Source organism: Zeus faber (genome assembly GCF_960531495.2).
Source record: "Zeus faber genome assembly, chromosome: 11".
Taxonomy (NCBI): Eukaryota; Metazoa; Chordata; class Actinopteri; order Zeiformes; family Zeidae; genus Zeus; species Zeus faber.
Window position 1 is genome coordinate 23,106,257 of NC_137205.1, and position 17,237 is coordinate 23,123,493.

The 17,237-nt window shown below is 45.8% G+C and overlaps 1 protein-coding gene across 1 annotated transcript in view; it reads left to right on the forward strand.

Moving 5' to 3' along the window:
- LOC307237068 (CASK interacting protein 2) overlaps positions 1-17,237 on the forward strand; it is a gene marked incomplete at its 5' end in the record, with an annotated part of 63,265 nt that overhangs the window by 20,615 nt on the left and 25,413 nt on the right. Inside the window, 1 exon segment of the mRNA XM_080009686.1 lies at positions 11,735-11,786. Coding sequence (XP_079865812.1) covers positions 11,735-11,786 — 52 coding nt within the window.

The following is a 17,237-nucleotide window of genomic DNA, read 5'->3' on the forward strand; positions in this document are numbered from 1 at the left end:
TTTTGTGATGGTTCCGCGGGACAACATGATCTGTCGTCCGGAAGATCGTCCCTTGTAAGAACTGGCAACTGCTCTCGGAAAAAAACCCTCTAACACAGTACCAAGGAAGTGCGGGAACAGGAAGTCAGCTGACAGGTTGTGGTGCCTTTGTCGTGGACAAGGGAGCGAGGACGACATGGTTTCTAGTTGTAACTGGTGTTTTTCTAGTTGATATAATGTAATATATACATATTATATGATATATATATATATATATATATCTATTACTATACACGCATTATTTAATTTATTCACATTGTTCATATTCATATGTCTGTCATCATTTATATCTTATATAATATATTTTTATATATACAGTATATACTGTCTATATTTAAACTGCAATTATCCTGTGCAATTATATTTTTATACTGTGCAACTATCCTGTGCAATTCCTGCTTTATCCTGTGCAATCTCTGGGTCGACTTTACGGTGCAGTATTTGATACTTGTATTATTATCCTCCACTCCGTGTGTGTATTACAATCATGTGGGCAATCACCTTGTGAGATTATCCATCATCATCTGTCATATCAGTCATTGGTCATGTCTGTATAAGTTAAAGGCGGCGGCGTATATTTTTTTACCTTTTATTCTTAATTATCACTCTTGTTCTTTACTTTTGACTCCTGAGCTGCTGTTACAAGAGGGTGTGCACGGCACCGTGAAGGTAGTAATTGCCCAGATGACGCTCAAAAGGAGAGCGAAAAAAATAAAATGTCAGCTGTTTTGGAGGTGCTTCAAGGAAAACAAAGAAGAGAGTCGTTCGATTTGATTCAGTTGGTTTAACGCACGGCGAGGGAAGGAGGACCTCCAGTGAACGAGAGTGAGAAGAGTCATTTGTAATGATTGCAATTTATTTTGGAATGGCAAGTACCATATCAATATAATAGAAATGTATATTTGCACTTAAAAGTGAAAGACAATTTAATTCAAAGTTTGAACTGGCTGCAGTTACTCAAACGCCACGGAGACTCCCTACATTATTGTGGTACTCAAAATATTTTCCCAGGGTTGGCAGGTCTGCTGTACCTAACATCTGTAGCTAAACCAACATCGCAATTTAACGGAGCGCAAAAATCTTTATTTTGCATGTCACACAATCTTACCAGTAGGGCTGTCCAGGCACGGCTCTCCCTATAGGCGTTATAGGCGGCCGCCTAGCTCGGCATTCGGGTGGGGGGGAGAGGTCAGAGGCGTGGAGAAGGAGGGATCGGGGTGCATTTTGCGCACCTGTCTCCCTCTCCGACGGTTCCGACGGTGGGGTGGGCCGCGATCGACGCCAGAACAGTGTGTTTTTATTTTTCATCTCCTAATGGGGTGAAACCGCCCATAGCGATTGTTTTCACCCTCCGCGCTGCCCCCCGGTGAGACCCGGTGCACCGGCCCGGGCCACGGCGCACTGTGCGCGGCGTGTGCTGCTGGCAGAGCTCAGAACACTTGTGGAGTCCGGACCTCCCCGGAGCCTCTTTTGGAATAATGCGTCTGTTCCAGAAGAAATCCGGAAGATAAGAAACTTAAAAATAATCGCATTCTAAATCGCAATTGCAGTATCGGTCTAAAAAATAGCAAGTTGATTATTTTCCCAAATCGTTCAGCCCTACTGTCCATACTTTATTGCACACGCAAGACCGGGTCAAACTCAGTTCTGAAACGCATAACAGAAGGCCTCGTGTCGCAGAGCGTGCACTGCCTGTGTGTGTCATGTCTGTGTGGACCAGGTGTCGGGATGGTGACCGGTCTCCATCATCCCACATGGAGCTTGAACTGCCATGACGTGAAAGGTTTTTAAAGATGAACCCGTTTCCCCTGCCATCCCAGGGCGCCTGCGGTGTAGCTCATCCAAAACAACGCGTGGATATAATATCAACGCTAGCTACTTGCCACCTGACGCCTCTTTGTTTATGTCCTCGACCTGCTGTCCACAGCCCTTTTCCCAGGTGGAAAACCTTAAAAATCTTGCCTCATGGTCAACTTTTATACCTCTTCCACCGTGGGGATTAATTTGGCTTTTTCGCACGACATGACTTGACCACAGCGAGCAAATAAAAGGGAGCGAATGCGCGAGCCCCGCACGGCCAATGCCCTGTTGAAAAAATGGCGATTATACCCAAAATGCCCTTAGGTTATCGTCAGCTTGACGTCATCTGTCAATAAGCGATTGCACCAGCTCCCTCTCTCTCTCTCTCTCTCTCTCTCTCTCTCTCTCTCTCTCTCTCTCTCTCTCTCTCTCTCTCTCTCTCTCTCTCTCCCTCTTTATTTCTCTCCCTTTGCCTGAGGAGGGACGTCGTAGAACAACAGATAAGCCTCCCTGCTCGCTGGAACAATAGCTCGGGAAAGGAAGTGTGAAAGGGGCCCCGCTGAAGTCCCTGCCATGTTCCTGAGAGCTCTTCCATGCCTAGAAGTGGCTGTGTCAACAACCCCCTCCCGCCCTAAATGCCTGTGTCATGGTCAGGTTACAGCACCCACCACGGATGATCGCCCACACCCTCCTCTCTACTCTCCCTCCCTCCCCCGTTCCTTCCTTCCTCCCTCAGTAGGGAAGTGAATTTATTGCAATGACTGCTTGAGAGGAATAAATTCATTGCCATATTTGAGTTTTCATACACTGGATTTACATGCATGGTTCAGGGTACAAACAATTATTTCAAAATGTTTGAAATATGTGCAAAAAGTAAGCACGTAGGGAGAAAGGGACAAACTGTGGAGGTTTTGGCACACACACACACACACACACACACACACACACACACACACACACACACACACACACACACATTCTGAGTTGTGATCCTCTCTGAAAAGCTGTAAGCAGGTCAAAGACACCTTACACCAACACCTTATTTCTTAACTTAATATCCATAAATATATCCATAATGTGAAATAATCCATTGTCAAACCGGCTTGAAGATCAATATTTTGCTTTTGTGTAAAGTTAACCAACATTGAATGAGGATATGTTTTGGAGGTAATTTAACATTCATGTCTGCAATAAAATATTAATGATAAGCTGCATTTTCATAGCAATATGCGTTACTAAAATTCTTATATATAATAACAGAGACAAAATAATTTAGTTTAATATATTTTATTGCAGTCTTAAACTCTTTGTTCACTATAAAAACATATCCTCACGTCTTGTTTTGCTTTACCGTTGTACCTCCGCCTTGCCCCCCGCCCCCCGTGCCGTTCAGAAAGTGCAGTCATGCCGTTCCCGTCGACCGTGTTCCAAGCGAATGTGGCGTGATGGAGCCGTAGCAAATCTAAAAATGAACCGCCGCCTACAGGGTACTACAGCTTCACTTGTAGTTGCTTCTCGTGATATTGTCCGAACGGGCCTATGGGCACGCAGGAAATCTTTGTCATGAGGGAAAATAAAGGTATCGTCGTCATCATCGTCGGCGTCATCATCATCACACTTGGTTGAACTTGTCGTTTCGGGTACAGCTTCTCTCGTCGTAATGCACAAACGAGAGCACGATTAGGCGCCACCACACTTGACAGTACGACTCTGTGTGGTTGGATCAGTGTCCAGATCATTGATTCCCATTAAATATAAGGTAGGGCCTCAAAGTGACGCAGTGTGTTGCTGTTGATCTGTAAATGTAGTGGGCCACGCACACGTCAAACTGCTCGGCTGACGGCAATAGCGGCAGACAGTGTGGGCGTAAATTGCTCTCCTCGGTGCAAATACTAGACTTACCATCTCAAGTATGGCCAACTTTATCAGCCGTACGCGCCACAAAGAAATCATTCCAGATGTGTTCTGACTGTGAAGCGAAAACAGTGTTCAGTGAGTCAACGGTGCTTATTATCAGTGAGTGGACTTTATCCTCAACGCCATTATTTGGATACTATCTACTCTGTACATGGTATAACTTGTACAGTGTTAAGTCAACAGATAGCAACTGGCCTTTATTTACAGTTGTGTGATTGTGCTCCAGTTTGTGTCCAGACCAGTGGTGGCCAACCTGGGCTTAACCGCGGGGCCACATGTGTGGCCCTCGGGGAGCATGCTGCCTCTCCTCACGGGCCAACTCTTATCCGAAAGTGTCCTAGAACCCCCAGGGGGGGTTGTGTGGAGCGGGCCACGGGGAGGGACCTCCTCCGCGTCCCGCCATACCCGGTCATTGTCCTCGGCGCCGAGCCCAGATAAGCCCAAAAAAGGAGGGAAATAAAGCCTCCATCACTCCTTCCTCCAGTGATCCCATTGCTGTCACTGATAGAGCTGCCCGATTGTCCCCGTTGGCTCGGCAGATAACGAGCACGACCCCGACGCCTCTCACACACGGAGCTTCCTGGAGCGCGATGCCAGGTTCCTTTCCAGGCCAGAAGAGGGGAGTTGAAAACAACAGCTGCTGATTTGGTGGCCAGTCGTTCCTCTCAGCTCGTCCCCATGCGTCCACAAAGGGAGCTGCTGGATGAAACAGCCTGGCTGGCTGTTGTTCTGCCGAGCTCTCCAGTCAGCCTCCCATTTGTCAGAGGGAAGCCTGAACTTGACCTCAATTCTTGTCAGACGCTGATGCAGGGTTGGAAAGAGAGTGCTCAAGTGGAAGAACCATTACTTGCCAGATACTGGAACTGTAACTAATTAGAAGTAAAAGTAGTGTAAGTAATTACTCAAGAAGAAGAAGCAAAATGTGATAGAAGCAATGTTTTACAGTGTTTTTGTGCTTTTAATAAACCTGATATAAGGAGGACAAATATTATACATCTCAGTGAAAATCAGCAGGACTATCTAACAGTGACAAGGATCAGGTAAGGATGAAACAACGTGTTAATGAACTTTTTAACCGTACACAATAACAGCTGTACAAATAAAAAAATATACAATACTAAATATTGTTGTTTATTGTGTTTTCCCGTGAACCTATATTTCAAAATAATGTACCTTTAAAATATGTACGCAGTAGTTGGCACTCGGCACACCTCTAGAGTGTGATGTTTACGAACGTGGCCCAAAAAGTTTTTTTTTCTTTGCTCCTTTATCGACAACTCATCCACATCCCCTACAAACGGAGGACTTGAATACAGCCCCATGTTTTCTGCGAAAAAGAAACGAAAACTTCCAGGACGCCTAACAAAATAATTATATTAGGACCAAGTCCATCATCATTAACCTCTGCCATATTGGCTTGTATAACTTGCTTATATAACTTTTAGAACTTATATAACCAGCTGTAAGTGAAGACATGCTTCTGGGTGGTGTCATTCCAACATTGTCAGGCAGCGTTAGAATGACACCACGTCTGTGTCTGCGATGGCCTTGAGCATGTGTCACTGTTGCTGTGGGGCAAGTGAGTAGAGATGAAGACTTAATAAGCAAGTACCTTGATACACATGGTTTTCCTGCTTATTCCTTTATCACCGGAGTCATTATCAATGGAGAACCCCTCAATGCCGCACGCAGGCTTATCGCTACGACGACGTTCTGCATCCACTCCGACACCGGCTGATCATGGCTGTGTTGTAAAGACACAGGTTCTGCTTCAAGGATCAGTAGAGTAACAGACTCAGAAATACCCCGAAATGAATAGATATACACAAATCTAAGCACACTCAAGAACCACAACACGGGTATTTGTAATTGTCCGCCGAGATCTTTTTTTTAATTTTTTTTATTCATACGCAGAGACGGAACATCTTCAACTCATACCAGCCATTTTCTCAACCGCTTTGTCTGCTGGTATATATGGCGGAGGAAAATATTGTAATTTAGCCACAGCGACAACAAAGCGGCATCTAACCTAAAATAATAGGTGATCTTTGAATGTGAGGCGTGGGCGGTCGGTCGATTCTGTCGAGAATGGAGATAAAGACCTTGTGAAGAAGTCGACAAAGATAGGCTGCCAACAAGAGGAACTGAACTGAATGTGGATGTCGGAAATGTGAAAGGTATTATTCATAACTCGGGGGAAGGGGACCAGACCACTCAGCTACCTCTGGGCATGAGGTTGAATCCTTTTGAGTGGCACTCTTAAAGGACAGGCTTACAGCCTTTCATCTCCGGAAAAACAGTACACGCTTTATTCGGGGCACAGGCGCAGATAAGCAGGCCTGTGGCTGGAAGGTGGCCAGTTCGAATCCAGCATCATCCCAGAGCGCCCTTGAGCTCGATGTTTCATCCCAAAACAACTTCAGTCAGGCGGCTTGTACATGTCTTTGCTGTTTTGCAGGATTCAATGGCTGGGAGCTGTGACTTTAGAAAAAAAGGGCCCTTGTTGAAAAATCTGTCAATTTCTCCTGGATGAATTACGCTTTTTTAAAAAGATGCCGTGTGACAATACAGCCCTTGTCACTTCATGTGTCTTCATAAGTTAGTTAGCCACGCTGAGAGGCCTGTGTTTTTCCTGCCAGTCAAGGGTAGGCACGGCTAGTGCCGCACCCTAATTGGGTCGAATGAAGTTAAAAACAGAATTTGTTCAAAGCTAAAATAATTTTTAAAGTAATGATTTTTTATTTTTTTTTAACTGCTTAAAATGATTATAAAAGATTATGAGTAAAATGATTGTAAATAAGGATTAGGATGCCTTTATTGTTTCACTTACGCCAGTTATTAGATTTGGATTGCTCCAGATGGGTGGGGTTAAGGGTCTATAATACAGAATGTGCGACTTCAACCAGAGGGTTATTGTGCTGCTGAGTTCCACTCTCCAACTTAAGCGATATAGTGCGTTTTATCCATCCACATTTATTGAGTTTTTCAAGAGAGTTTTATGATGTTTTACTTTTACAGTGCTGCTGACTATTGGCCAGATCCCTTTTGTCCCTCTTTGTTTGTGATAATAAAACTCCCTAAACCCGTTATACGGGCTCTGCGTCATCCAATTGAGGTCCGAGTCTAAGTCATAAGCGTGGCACGGTCTCCCTCCGTGAATTCCTCTCCTTTGGTCCTAATGGCGGCTCTACACGTTTGACATCGGTGGCCTTCCCTCCGTGCGTCGGTTGTGCCTATGTGACTTACCCCTGCCACAGCGAACAGAGTTTGGCCGCGGGGCAGAGCTGATCTGAAACACTAGGAAGGAGCAGTAGCCACGCAAACTGAAACCACACAGCAGCTCCACTCTATCAGCGAGTCATAGAAGTGCCCTGTTTTATATGGGTCCTTCAGAAACGATTAGGCACTGTTTATATTTAGACTAGCAGATTACATCTCGGGTATGAAGTCATAAGCAGCAATGGGAAGGAGCCGAAGTTTTTCTCGGTGCAGTTTTTGACGGGGCGTCCGTTCCGGGAAAAGCAGCACGCGCTCTTTTCTCGAAAAAAAAAAAAAAAAAAAAATCACTTCAGATGTTTGAGCAGCGGCGTTTTGGATTTTAAACGGGGACACGGGCTGTACACCGCACCACAATGAGAGAAGAGAGGAAACCGTTGGCCTGACGTTTGGCCTATCTTGTTTATTGCCTCGTTCCGAGCGCCATAATTTGACCCCACGAAACAAAGAGATTTCTGAGGCGTTGCCCCGTGCCTTTTACGTACAGACACTATAATCATAGTTTTGATACTCTGAGTGGTTCTCTTATTTTAGTCGGGAGATTTATTTATTTTTATTTTTTTTTTACAGCGGATTTTCTTTCAGCCCGGTTGCAGAGGCCATGAGATTCCATGGAGACGTTTAAAAATCTGCAGACTCCTGCAAAACCCTCCTGCTGCTCCACATTCTTGTGGCGGCCACTCCATGTGACATTATACTTTCAGCTGGAAATATAAAAATATATGGAGGCCTTAACAAATGTGCTGTGACTGTAACAAGTTGCAGATTTTCTCTGGTCCCCTCTCTCTCTCGCGCTCTCTCTCTCTCTCTCTCTCTCTCTCCCTCTCTGTTACTCTCCATGGCACTCTGTCTCTCCATAAACAACTTTAAATATAACATTTTGAACAAGTGCGCCGCAGATGATGGCCACAGAAAGAGGCCCGCTGTAATATTTGGCATTAGTTACAGGCGGCCTCCAGTATCGGCCTAAAAGACTGCCTGTGCCGTCAGTCACAGTCACGTTGATGTCGTATTGGCCTCATCGCATGACCGTTAGGAGGGAGCGCGCACACTGATCGAGGGAGTGTGACGCAGTATCAACAGTGTCTGCTTATGAATTCAACATCCCACGGTGAAGGGAGCGGATCGAGGGTCGTTGCTTTTAACTACGACGACATTTAAGCAATAATATCGGTCTAAAAACGTTTCAATAAAACTCCGATAATACTCATCTCACTAATCCCCCTTAAGGAGTTGTTTGTTTTTGTTTGAGCCAGTACTCCGTTAAAACATTGTTTTCCACGTGCTGGAGACGCACTGATCTTATTTTTGATTATGTCTTCAGACAACCATGTTAATATCCTTTTGGGGCATTGAAGGGTTTTCCAAGGACTGAAGTAGGTAGTCCCATTGGACTGCACCGAAACGCGCTGAAAGGGTTATTTTGAACTCTGTTGTGCTCGTGTGAAGTTAGGGTGATCTTAGGCAATACTGAAGATGTGCATTCGTTTTGTGTGTTGGGTCCCATTTCGTTTCAGTTCATTGCTGACCATTTGATTTATTTAAAGGGCCAGGCAGCATTGAATCGCCAGATGAATAGTCCTGACGTAGGGAGTAGTGAACTATAATGATTTTACAATGGAGGGAGTAGTGATAACTCAACTGTTTACTGTCTGTTACCCTGCAGGGGGGACGAGTGAGTAGTCATATATACATATAACTATGTAGGGGGTGTAAGTAGTAAACAATAAAACTGTTACTATGTTGGGAGTACAACAGAGGAGTGAACCAGTGAATGGTTTGGAACATTATGAGGGTCTCCGAGCACCTTCCCATTCCACTTCTTCAACCCCCCCTCGAGAGTTGACCTCTGACCTCCTGTGACCTCTGATTGTAAACACTGGCTCAGGCAGTGTCAGCCCGCTTCTCTCTCTCTCTCTCTCCCTCTCTCTCTCTCCCTCTCTCATAGTCTCTCACATAGTCATGTAGGCACACACACATGCAAGAACAATGACAGAAACCCACACAGGAATATACACACACACAGAAACTTACAATTACACAGATGTAGAAGCACACACACGGACATAAATTGCATGCAAACACACATATTCATCAGAACATACATGCATGTACACACATGCATCCAAACAAGCAAATCCATACACACACACACACACACACGCACGCACGCACACGCAACAAACTTAGTATGACTCCCATTACTGACAACATGGCTGATGTACTGCTCCCTCTCCACACAAATTCTGAAGTTTCACACAATGCTGTGATTGTGATGTGACTTTTTTTTTTTTTTTTTTTTCTTCTCTCCATCCGTCTTGAAGCAACTGTTCTTCACCTTAAATGTGACGTTGTAAACTTTTCCGGCTTGACGCACGCGGTCTTATCTTGACACGGATACGAAACAAAGAAAGTCGACAAAGAACTGAACGGACGCTCTGTTCAGCGTCCGTTCAGCTGAAAATGGGCTCAGCTCGGCCAAACTAAATGTCAACAGGATCTGTGCGACGGGACATTCCAGTCATGAGATGGGGTACCGTGGTTCTCTTCAAACTCGGGACATTTCTGCCTGTGCACATTTGTCCTTCCCCCAAGCATATTTGAAGTCCGTAACTGTTCAAAACATAAGCTTTTCCACTGTTAAGGGAACGGGCTTGCGTGTAATTTGTGTCACCTGCTCGTGGGAACTCCAAACACAGCGTGTCACTTAGCAACCCTCCATTTGAAACTGATGTGTTGGGACAAGTTGTTGGGACAAGTTGTTGGGACATTTCTTCACTTTTTCCGAAGTTAAACTTTTCTAAAGTGTTCCTAAAGGTAGTTAGGTAGGTGTGTGTGTGTGTGTGTGTGTGTGTGTGTGTGTGTGTGTGTGTGTGTGTGTGTGTGTGTGTGTGTGTGTGTGTGTGTGTGTGTGTGTGTGTGTGTGTGTGTGTGTGTGTATGTATGTATGTATGTATGTATGTATGTATGTATGTATGTATGTATGTATGTATATATATATATATATATATACACACACACACGGTATATGAGCCTGGCAATATATTGATATTTGGGCTGCAACTAACAACTATTTTGATAGCAGAATAATCTATTTATTATTGAAACGGATAATCATCTATTCTGATTATGAATGGGACAGTTACTCAATGGCTCTTATTGAGCCTTCAGCCTTTAAATTTAGTTTGAGGTTGTTTTAGGCGTGTGCTAACTAACAATAAAGGCGATAAAGATTAAAACTTCATTCAAAAAAACGTCTTTTAATGAACATTCTTGCTGATACAAAAGACAATTCCAGCATCCATTTTTTTCCGTCCAAACCTAAAACAAAGAATAAGCAAAGTATCAGCCGTAAAATATAACAAACCTGCGGCAGTTTCCCCTTGATCAAATAAATCAAACAAATCCATCTAAATTCAAAACAAATAAACAAGAGGGCGAGGTACAGATTTACGAGTTCTGGCGAAGGCAGCATCCCTTCCAGTTTTCGAAGCCGATACAAACTTTCAAACCAGAGAGCCCTGTCAGCGTCTCCTAGCGAGAACGAGTCCACAACTGTAGTTAAACGATCGAGGACGGCGTCGTTCTCTCAGACGGATTAAAAAAATAAAAAAATAAATACAAATTCTAGAATTGATCGCCAACTATACTTTCACGGCTGTTAATATACCTGGGCCGCCCGCCCAAGTAAAGTCTGTGTGTGAAACACTGCCGTTCTTGCACGGCAAGGTAACGGTGAAATGCTCCCACTCTTTGGGGGTTTTTTGAGCGTGAGGGTGTTGCCGTCGCGCATTTGTTCACTTCACTCCGGAGCACTCCGAGTCGGCATGACGTTCACCAACTAATCGACAATTAAATTTGTTGGCAACTCATTTGGCCATGGATTTTTTTCGACTACGTTGATTAGTCGCCGTACTCCTATTTGATATTATATTGACGTTGTGACATGAGACCGTCTGAGATTTTGGTTATCGTGATTTTGTAAAGTTGTCGTCTGACATTTAAGTGATGCAGTTTTCTGAACTTCATATGAAAGCGACAGTAGTCAAATAATCCATTTTGAGGTATTTGATTTTGTCAGTATTTTCTCGCCCTATAGTGTATATGTTCTGGATTAATAATGGCATACCGAGTGATCACTAATGGACCTTGTGGGGGTGCGATGGGATGTAGTTGGGGGTGTGTGGCGGGGGTCTCAAAATGAAGCGTCACATCACTTGAGGTCAGAAGACATATCGGTCAGCGTCCTCTGACAGGGCCTTTCACGCAGGGATAGGAGGTCCGGGCTCGGGGGGCGCAGTGGTCTTTGTGGTCCTTGTGGCTCCGGGTCCATATTGTGGTGGGTTTTTTGGGGGGATCAAGGGGGAGGCAGTGTGTTCGTTATGCAGATCAAAGAGAACCTCAGATCGGCCTGTCCGAGATGTCCGGTCAGGCCGGGGTCAGAGGTCAAGCCGGGGTCAGGGGTTAATGATCTCATTCAGCGCCACCCAACTCCTCCATGAGAAGGAGCCGGACAGACCTGTCTATCTATCCTGTCAATAAAAACATACGTGTTCCCTTTGACGTCGGTTTATATCCTTGCAAATGACCCGACCTGAATTTAACCAGACTGTCGTGTTGGGATTTAGTGAGATGTTTAACTTTTTTTTTTTTTTTGTTTGTTTTTTTTTTGTTTTGTCTTCCTGTGCTTTTTTCTTTGCAGAGTTGCTGGGCTCTACCAAGAGGCTGAACGTGAACTACCAGGACTCTGATGGGTGAGTGGTGAAGTGGTTGCTATAAAAAGAGAGGTTGTTGGACACAGTCTGCCATGAGCCGGCTGCTCCGCCAACTGCTGTTCCGTGTCCAGTCATTATGGGGCCTTTAGCTGTTTAGCCATAAAACACAGTTTCCACTATGCAATGTCCAGCCCTGGCTGCTCCGCTGTTCCAGAAGGGGAATAAGGAGCGAGGGCTGAGCAGGCGATGAATGCGCAGCGCAGCTGGATATTGTTATTATTTGACAATTTTTTGATACCATTTCCTTTTTGTGATCGATCGCATACTACCTTCATACTAACAGTGTCGGCTTCCTTAAAGTGGTCATCCCTAAGACTGTTTTGTAAAAAAAAAAAAAAGAATCCCATATTTGATATATTATTTTTTAATCTGGCACTTTATAGGAAACAGCCGTTCAATCAACCAAAATAGGTCTTTGCGTAGCTATTGAGAAGTATCCATCCAACACTGATGGAGAGGAATCTATATTGCAGGGGTTTGTTTTTTTTGGAGTTTGTTTGCTTTGTTGAGCTATAGATAACGGTCTTTTATATAGTGTGCCCCCTGGGTGTGCGGCCGTTAAGCCGAAGTTGGAGTTGTGTGGGACGCTGAAGAAAACACCGTTATGAGGAGTGGGGCCTACTGGTTACACTGCTGCACCTCACCGAGGGTGGGGTGTCTGGAGGAAGGTGGGGGCAGCAGCAGTGTCTGCTCACCCTGACACCCTGGTTGCCCTGACAGCCAGGGGAAATGCTGACAGTTTAATTTTACGCGCGCGCACCGACACACCGTCGCCTATTAGCGTGGAAGAAGAAAGAGAAGGAGGTAGTTAGCTCCGCTTTTCTCCCCTCATCAATATTTCTCTTTGTTGAAGACGTTTTGGGATCTCACGTCTACTTTTAAATTCTTTGGTTGCTGCATCCGCTCCCGTTCCATTCCCTCTCGCCGAGGTGCGCGGCGGCTGATGCAACCGTCCGTTTTCATAGTCACTGACGTTTCATGTCCGGAGCTCGCTCTTTTGAACAGCAGCTCGGTTGATTCTTCAGGGAGTCTTTGCACACACTCCACCGATGGATGTGAATTTACAGGTCCCCGGACAAAACAACCGGTGTCTTTTCAGCTTTACCAAACAACGCGGGGCAAACAAAAGCCCCGCCCCCCGGGGAGCAACAGGGCAACAGACGGCGACTAAGAGGGCAGTAAAACGGGCCGGCTAGTGAGCGCCGGCGTCGGCTCGCTACACCGACTTGCCGAGTCCCGAGCTGAGTTTTATGTTGTCCGTCTCCACCCCCCTCCCGTTTGCTTTTATTCGATCCCCAGGAGGGCGGAGGGTTTTTTTTCGGCAGGAGGGAGCTCTGGCAGGGGTCAGAGGTCAGCGATGGGCGACGGGGTCAGAGTGTGTGCGGCGCTGAATCTTGGTGAGGGTCATTTTCACGTATTCACCCCACTCCACCTGACCTCCTTGGACCTGGTAGTATTTGTGTTAGTGTTGGTTAGTGATGGGTGATATGTTGTCATAATATCGATATTGTGATCTGAGACGAGATATTGTCTGGGATTTTGAGGATTGCAATATTGTCTTTATGTCTGCATTACAGCAAAATCATTAACATTTCTGATTCCTGAAATATTTATTGTCTGTAAGTATCTTATGGAAGCACAAAAAGCCATCCCCAAAATATCAGCAAATGATCAATATAAAGATATTCGTCATCGATATTGGTATATTTGATCTCGTAAATATCGCCTAAGCTAAATATTAGGAGCTGTACGGATCTCCACTCCAGACCAGTGAACCAGGTCTTGCTGGGGGACATGCATATTCACGTCCCCCCCCTCTTTTCACCGGGAGGCTTGTGTTTGTTCCGATTAAAAGGACAACTTTCACAAACTCTCCACTGACCCACATCAGTCACACCCGCGGAGACAACACTGTGCCGTGAGCAGCAACGGATCAAACCAGAGCAAAGCGGAGTAGACGAAAGTCAGCCGGCGGGGACTGGTCTGCGCGGCAAATATGAACTGCATTTCTCGCCCAGAGAGACATCACCGCCGCTCGGCTCTCGGCTGCGCTCCCATCCTCCGGTCTGGATGAGGACGTGGCTGCGACTATAAGATTAGATAGGAGTGTTTACTAAGGGAGCTATAGGTCTCCGAGTTGTGATGACGGGCCGTCACGGTGTCTGGCCATTAGGGTGATAAGAAAGGATAAATAAGTCAGGAAAGGTTCTCTAGAAGGTTTAATGGTTGGGATGAGATGTTGTAATGGGGCTGCAACTTTAGCGGGGCGACTGGTAATTGGCTCGTGTGCGTGTGCGTGTCTGTGCGACCGATTCTAATAGCCTCCACTGGGACCGTGCTTCTCTCTTAGCGGAGGGAAGGATTCCTCCATTATTCATCCGGTGCCGTCGGCGCTGCGACGGGCTGCGGCGCATTAAACCACAGACTACCTACTCCGCTACCGTCTCAGCCGCTGCAGCTGCAGACAGACACACTTTTAGGATTCTCACCCTTGTTACGGGTGAAACCGTCCCCCCCCCCCCCCCCTCGGTGCCTAATTTGAAACCTTCCTGTTTGTCGTTTTTTGCTGCCTCATCCGCGGCGACGAGAGACGGGTAAATACGAGAAATGTCGCGACGATCACAATGCGAATCGGGCGCATCTCCATCACTTGGGTTGAGGAAACACGTATTGTCCTCCCGGATTTGTATGTTCCAGTCCAGTGTTCAAACTCAATAAAGGCTTTTTCCTCGTGAGCCGGATGTGTTTTATCACACCGTCACAGGCTTATACGATGATGGTGGCATTAAATGAACAGAAAAATGATAATTACATCGTTAATCAAATGTTCTGGTACGGCGCTTAATCATCAACTAAACCGCCGTGATCGTGACGGGCATTGACATTTCAGACGAGGGCTGGAGGACGAGGAGAGACACGAGGAGGTGTCACGGACGGGGGGAAGATTTGGCGACATGAATGGCAACGTGCAAACTAACGGCGGGTCGGCGAGGCATTGCAGCGACGGCCAATGACACGTCAGATGTAAGGCATCGTCAAACGAGGGAAAAGCTGATTGTGGCGGGAGCTGGTTTTCCCATTACATGACGTGTCCTTGTTCATTTAGACGGACGTTAAAAGGCGTGATGTGTGAAGGCGGATTTCAGAGGCTGTTGGGACCCCTCGCAATTTTATTTTTTATTTTTTTTTCTACATGCGATAATGTAAAACTAATTGAATGGCCTTTTGCACCGTAGCCCAATTTGTTAATGTCCTGTGTTATTCGTCTCTTTGACGGTGCACTACAGCGAATATTCTCTTTCTAACTCTTTGTCTCTGCTTCCATGATGGCACGGTAACCGTTGCTTACGGGTTTGGATAACACACATAAAAAGTCAACATTGCCGCCATGAGAGCAGCGTGACCGGGAATCGCTTCAGGTGGACCGTTTTTGGAGAAAGGGGTGATGAGTCGGACTTTGCCCGCCTTCGATCCTCGTTCCGGGCATGCATCCGTGTAACCGCAATTTAGTTCCACGTCAGATATTGAAAGCCTGGAACTTAAATGTCTCCTTCCTCTCCCCTCGTGGAGAGAACGGATGTGACTCTGCCTCGTAGTATGCGGCGGTGTGTTTTCCTCAGGTGAAGACTTGTAGAAAGACAAACAGACATCATGAAAGGATCTCAGTCAGCCCTCATAGGGGAGGCGTGGTGGATAATATCAGGCAGGACCTGACGTGTGTGTGTGTGTGTGTGTGTGTGTGTGTGTGTGTGTGTGTGTGTGTGTGTGTGTGTGTGTGTGTGTGTGTGTGTGTGTGTGTGTGTGTGTGTGTGTGTGTGTGTGTGTGTGTGTGTGTGTGTACGTGTGTGTACGTGTACGTGTACGTGTGTGTACTTGTATTTGTACGTGTGTGTGTGTGTGTACGTGTGTGTGCGGACTAGTCACTCATTCATCACTGTTCAGTTTGCTCTGTGTTTGTATTGCATGTGTGTGTTTGTTCATGCATGTTTGAGTGCGTGCGTGAGGAGAGAGAATGTATTTGGCTTATTTATATGCATGCCAGCGTGTGTCTTTGCTTGCCCGCGGTGAGTACGTAGCTCCCTCCCTGGGAACGGACAAACAGACACTGGGTGCTGTGACGTGTAAAAGAAAGTCCCTTTCTGGTTCCCTGTGAGACAAATTGGTGCCTTTTTGGCTCTGCTGACGTCTCTGTCGGCTGCTTGGCTCTGTGTCCGGGTGGTGTATCAATGGAGTGGTGCAGGAAAGGGCCTGTGTGAAAGGGCAGGCCGGTTGTGGGGGAACACAGCACTGACCTAAAGCCTGCAACTATGCATATATACAAAATATATACAGTTTATACGTATACAGTATATATATATATATATTTGAAATCTTCTAAATCAAATTTTTCCATGGAGCCCCAGAGGATTGTGAACATTCATAACTTGTGTTTTTATAAAACGCGCCTGCTAGTTACTCCACCCAGCACACAACGCTGTTCAGTCGCCAGGGACCCAGTCAGCTACACGTTGGAGCTTCAGAAGACAAATAATTTTCTGTCGCTCCTCATACGGACACCTCAACGTGCCATTGACTATTACTTTGTTGAGCTTCCCGAAACTCAAACACCAACATGCTCATTCACACCTGTTTTGTAGGCAAAGATGCAGGTGTGTGTGTGTGTGTGTGTGCATGTGCGTGCGCGCCAGACACCCGTGTCAGAGGGTTGTGTGTGTCGCAAGATGCTGTCAAACCTTGGCAATGTGTCTGTGGGTTACACTTATGAGTGTGTGTGTGTGTGTGTGTGCATCAGATGTCAGACGTCTGTGTGTGTCAGCTTTGTTCTGTAGCTTGTGTCTGTGTGTGTGATTTTTACAGACTTTTATACTACATGTTCCAGCTCGCTCCAACCTGAACTCATAAAGAGCTGCTCGTAAACCTTGTGATTCAAGTCCCCTTTTAGCTGTGGAACACAGACGCCACATTTAGTCCTGAAAGCACATGGAAAATTAGCCAGAAGCATCACGCTGGTACTTTTAACATGCGCTAACCCCCCCCCCCCCCCCCCCCCCCCCCCCCCCCCGTCTTGTTCAGACTCTTCACACGAGTTGGTTTTAAGATGCTCCGAATCCCACTGAGAGGAGACAGGACGTTAGCCTGTTACATCCGCTGCCTGTCGAAGGGGATGAGCTAAGATGGTATTAAATGACATCTTATGTGGAAGTTAATGATGAAGGTAAAAAATAATGTTGCCTTCTCGTAAACAAAATGTTCCAAGTCCAACTAGTTCAACCTGTATGCCAGTATTAATTAATACATTGTTGTACCACCCAGGGGAAGATAAGGTAGAGTATTTTCACCAGTATGTGTATGTACACATATATATAAGTCAATTTATGCATATGCAATATTGATTTATTATTATTGTGTATATAACCATTAGTAATCCCC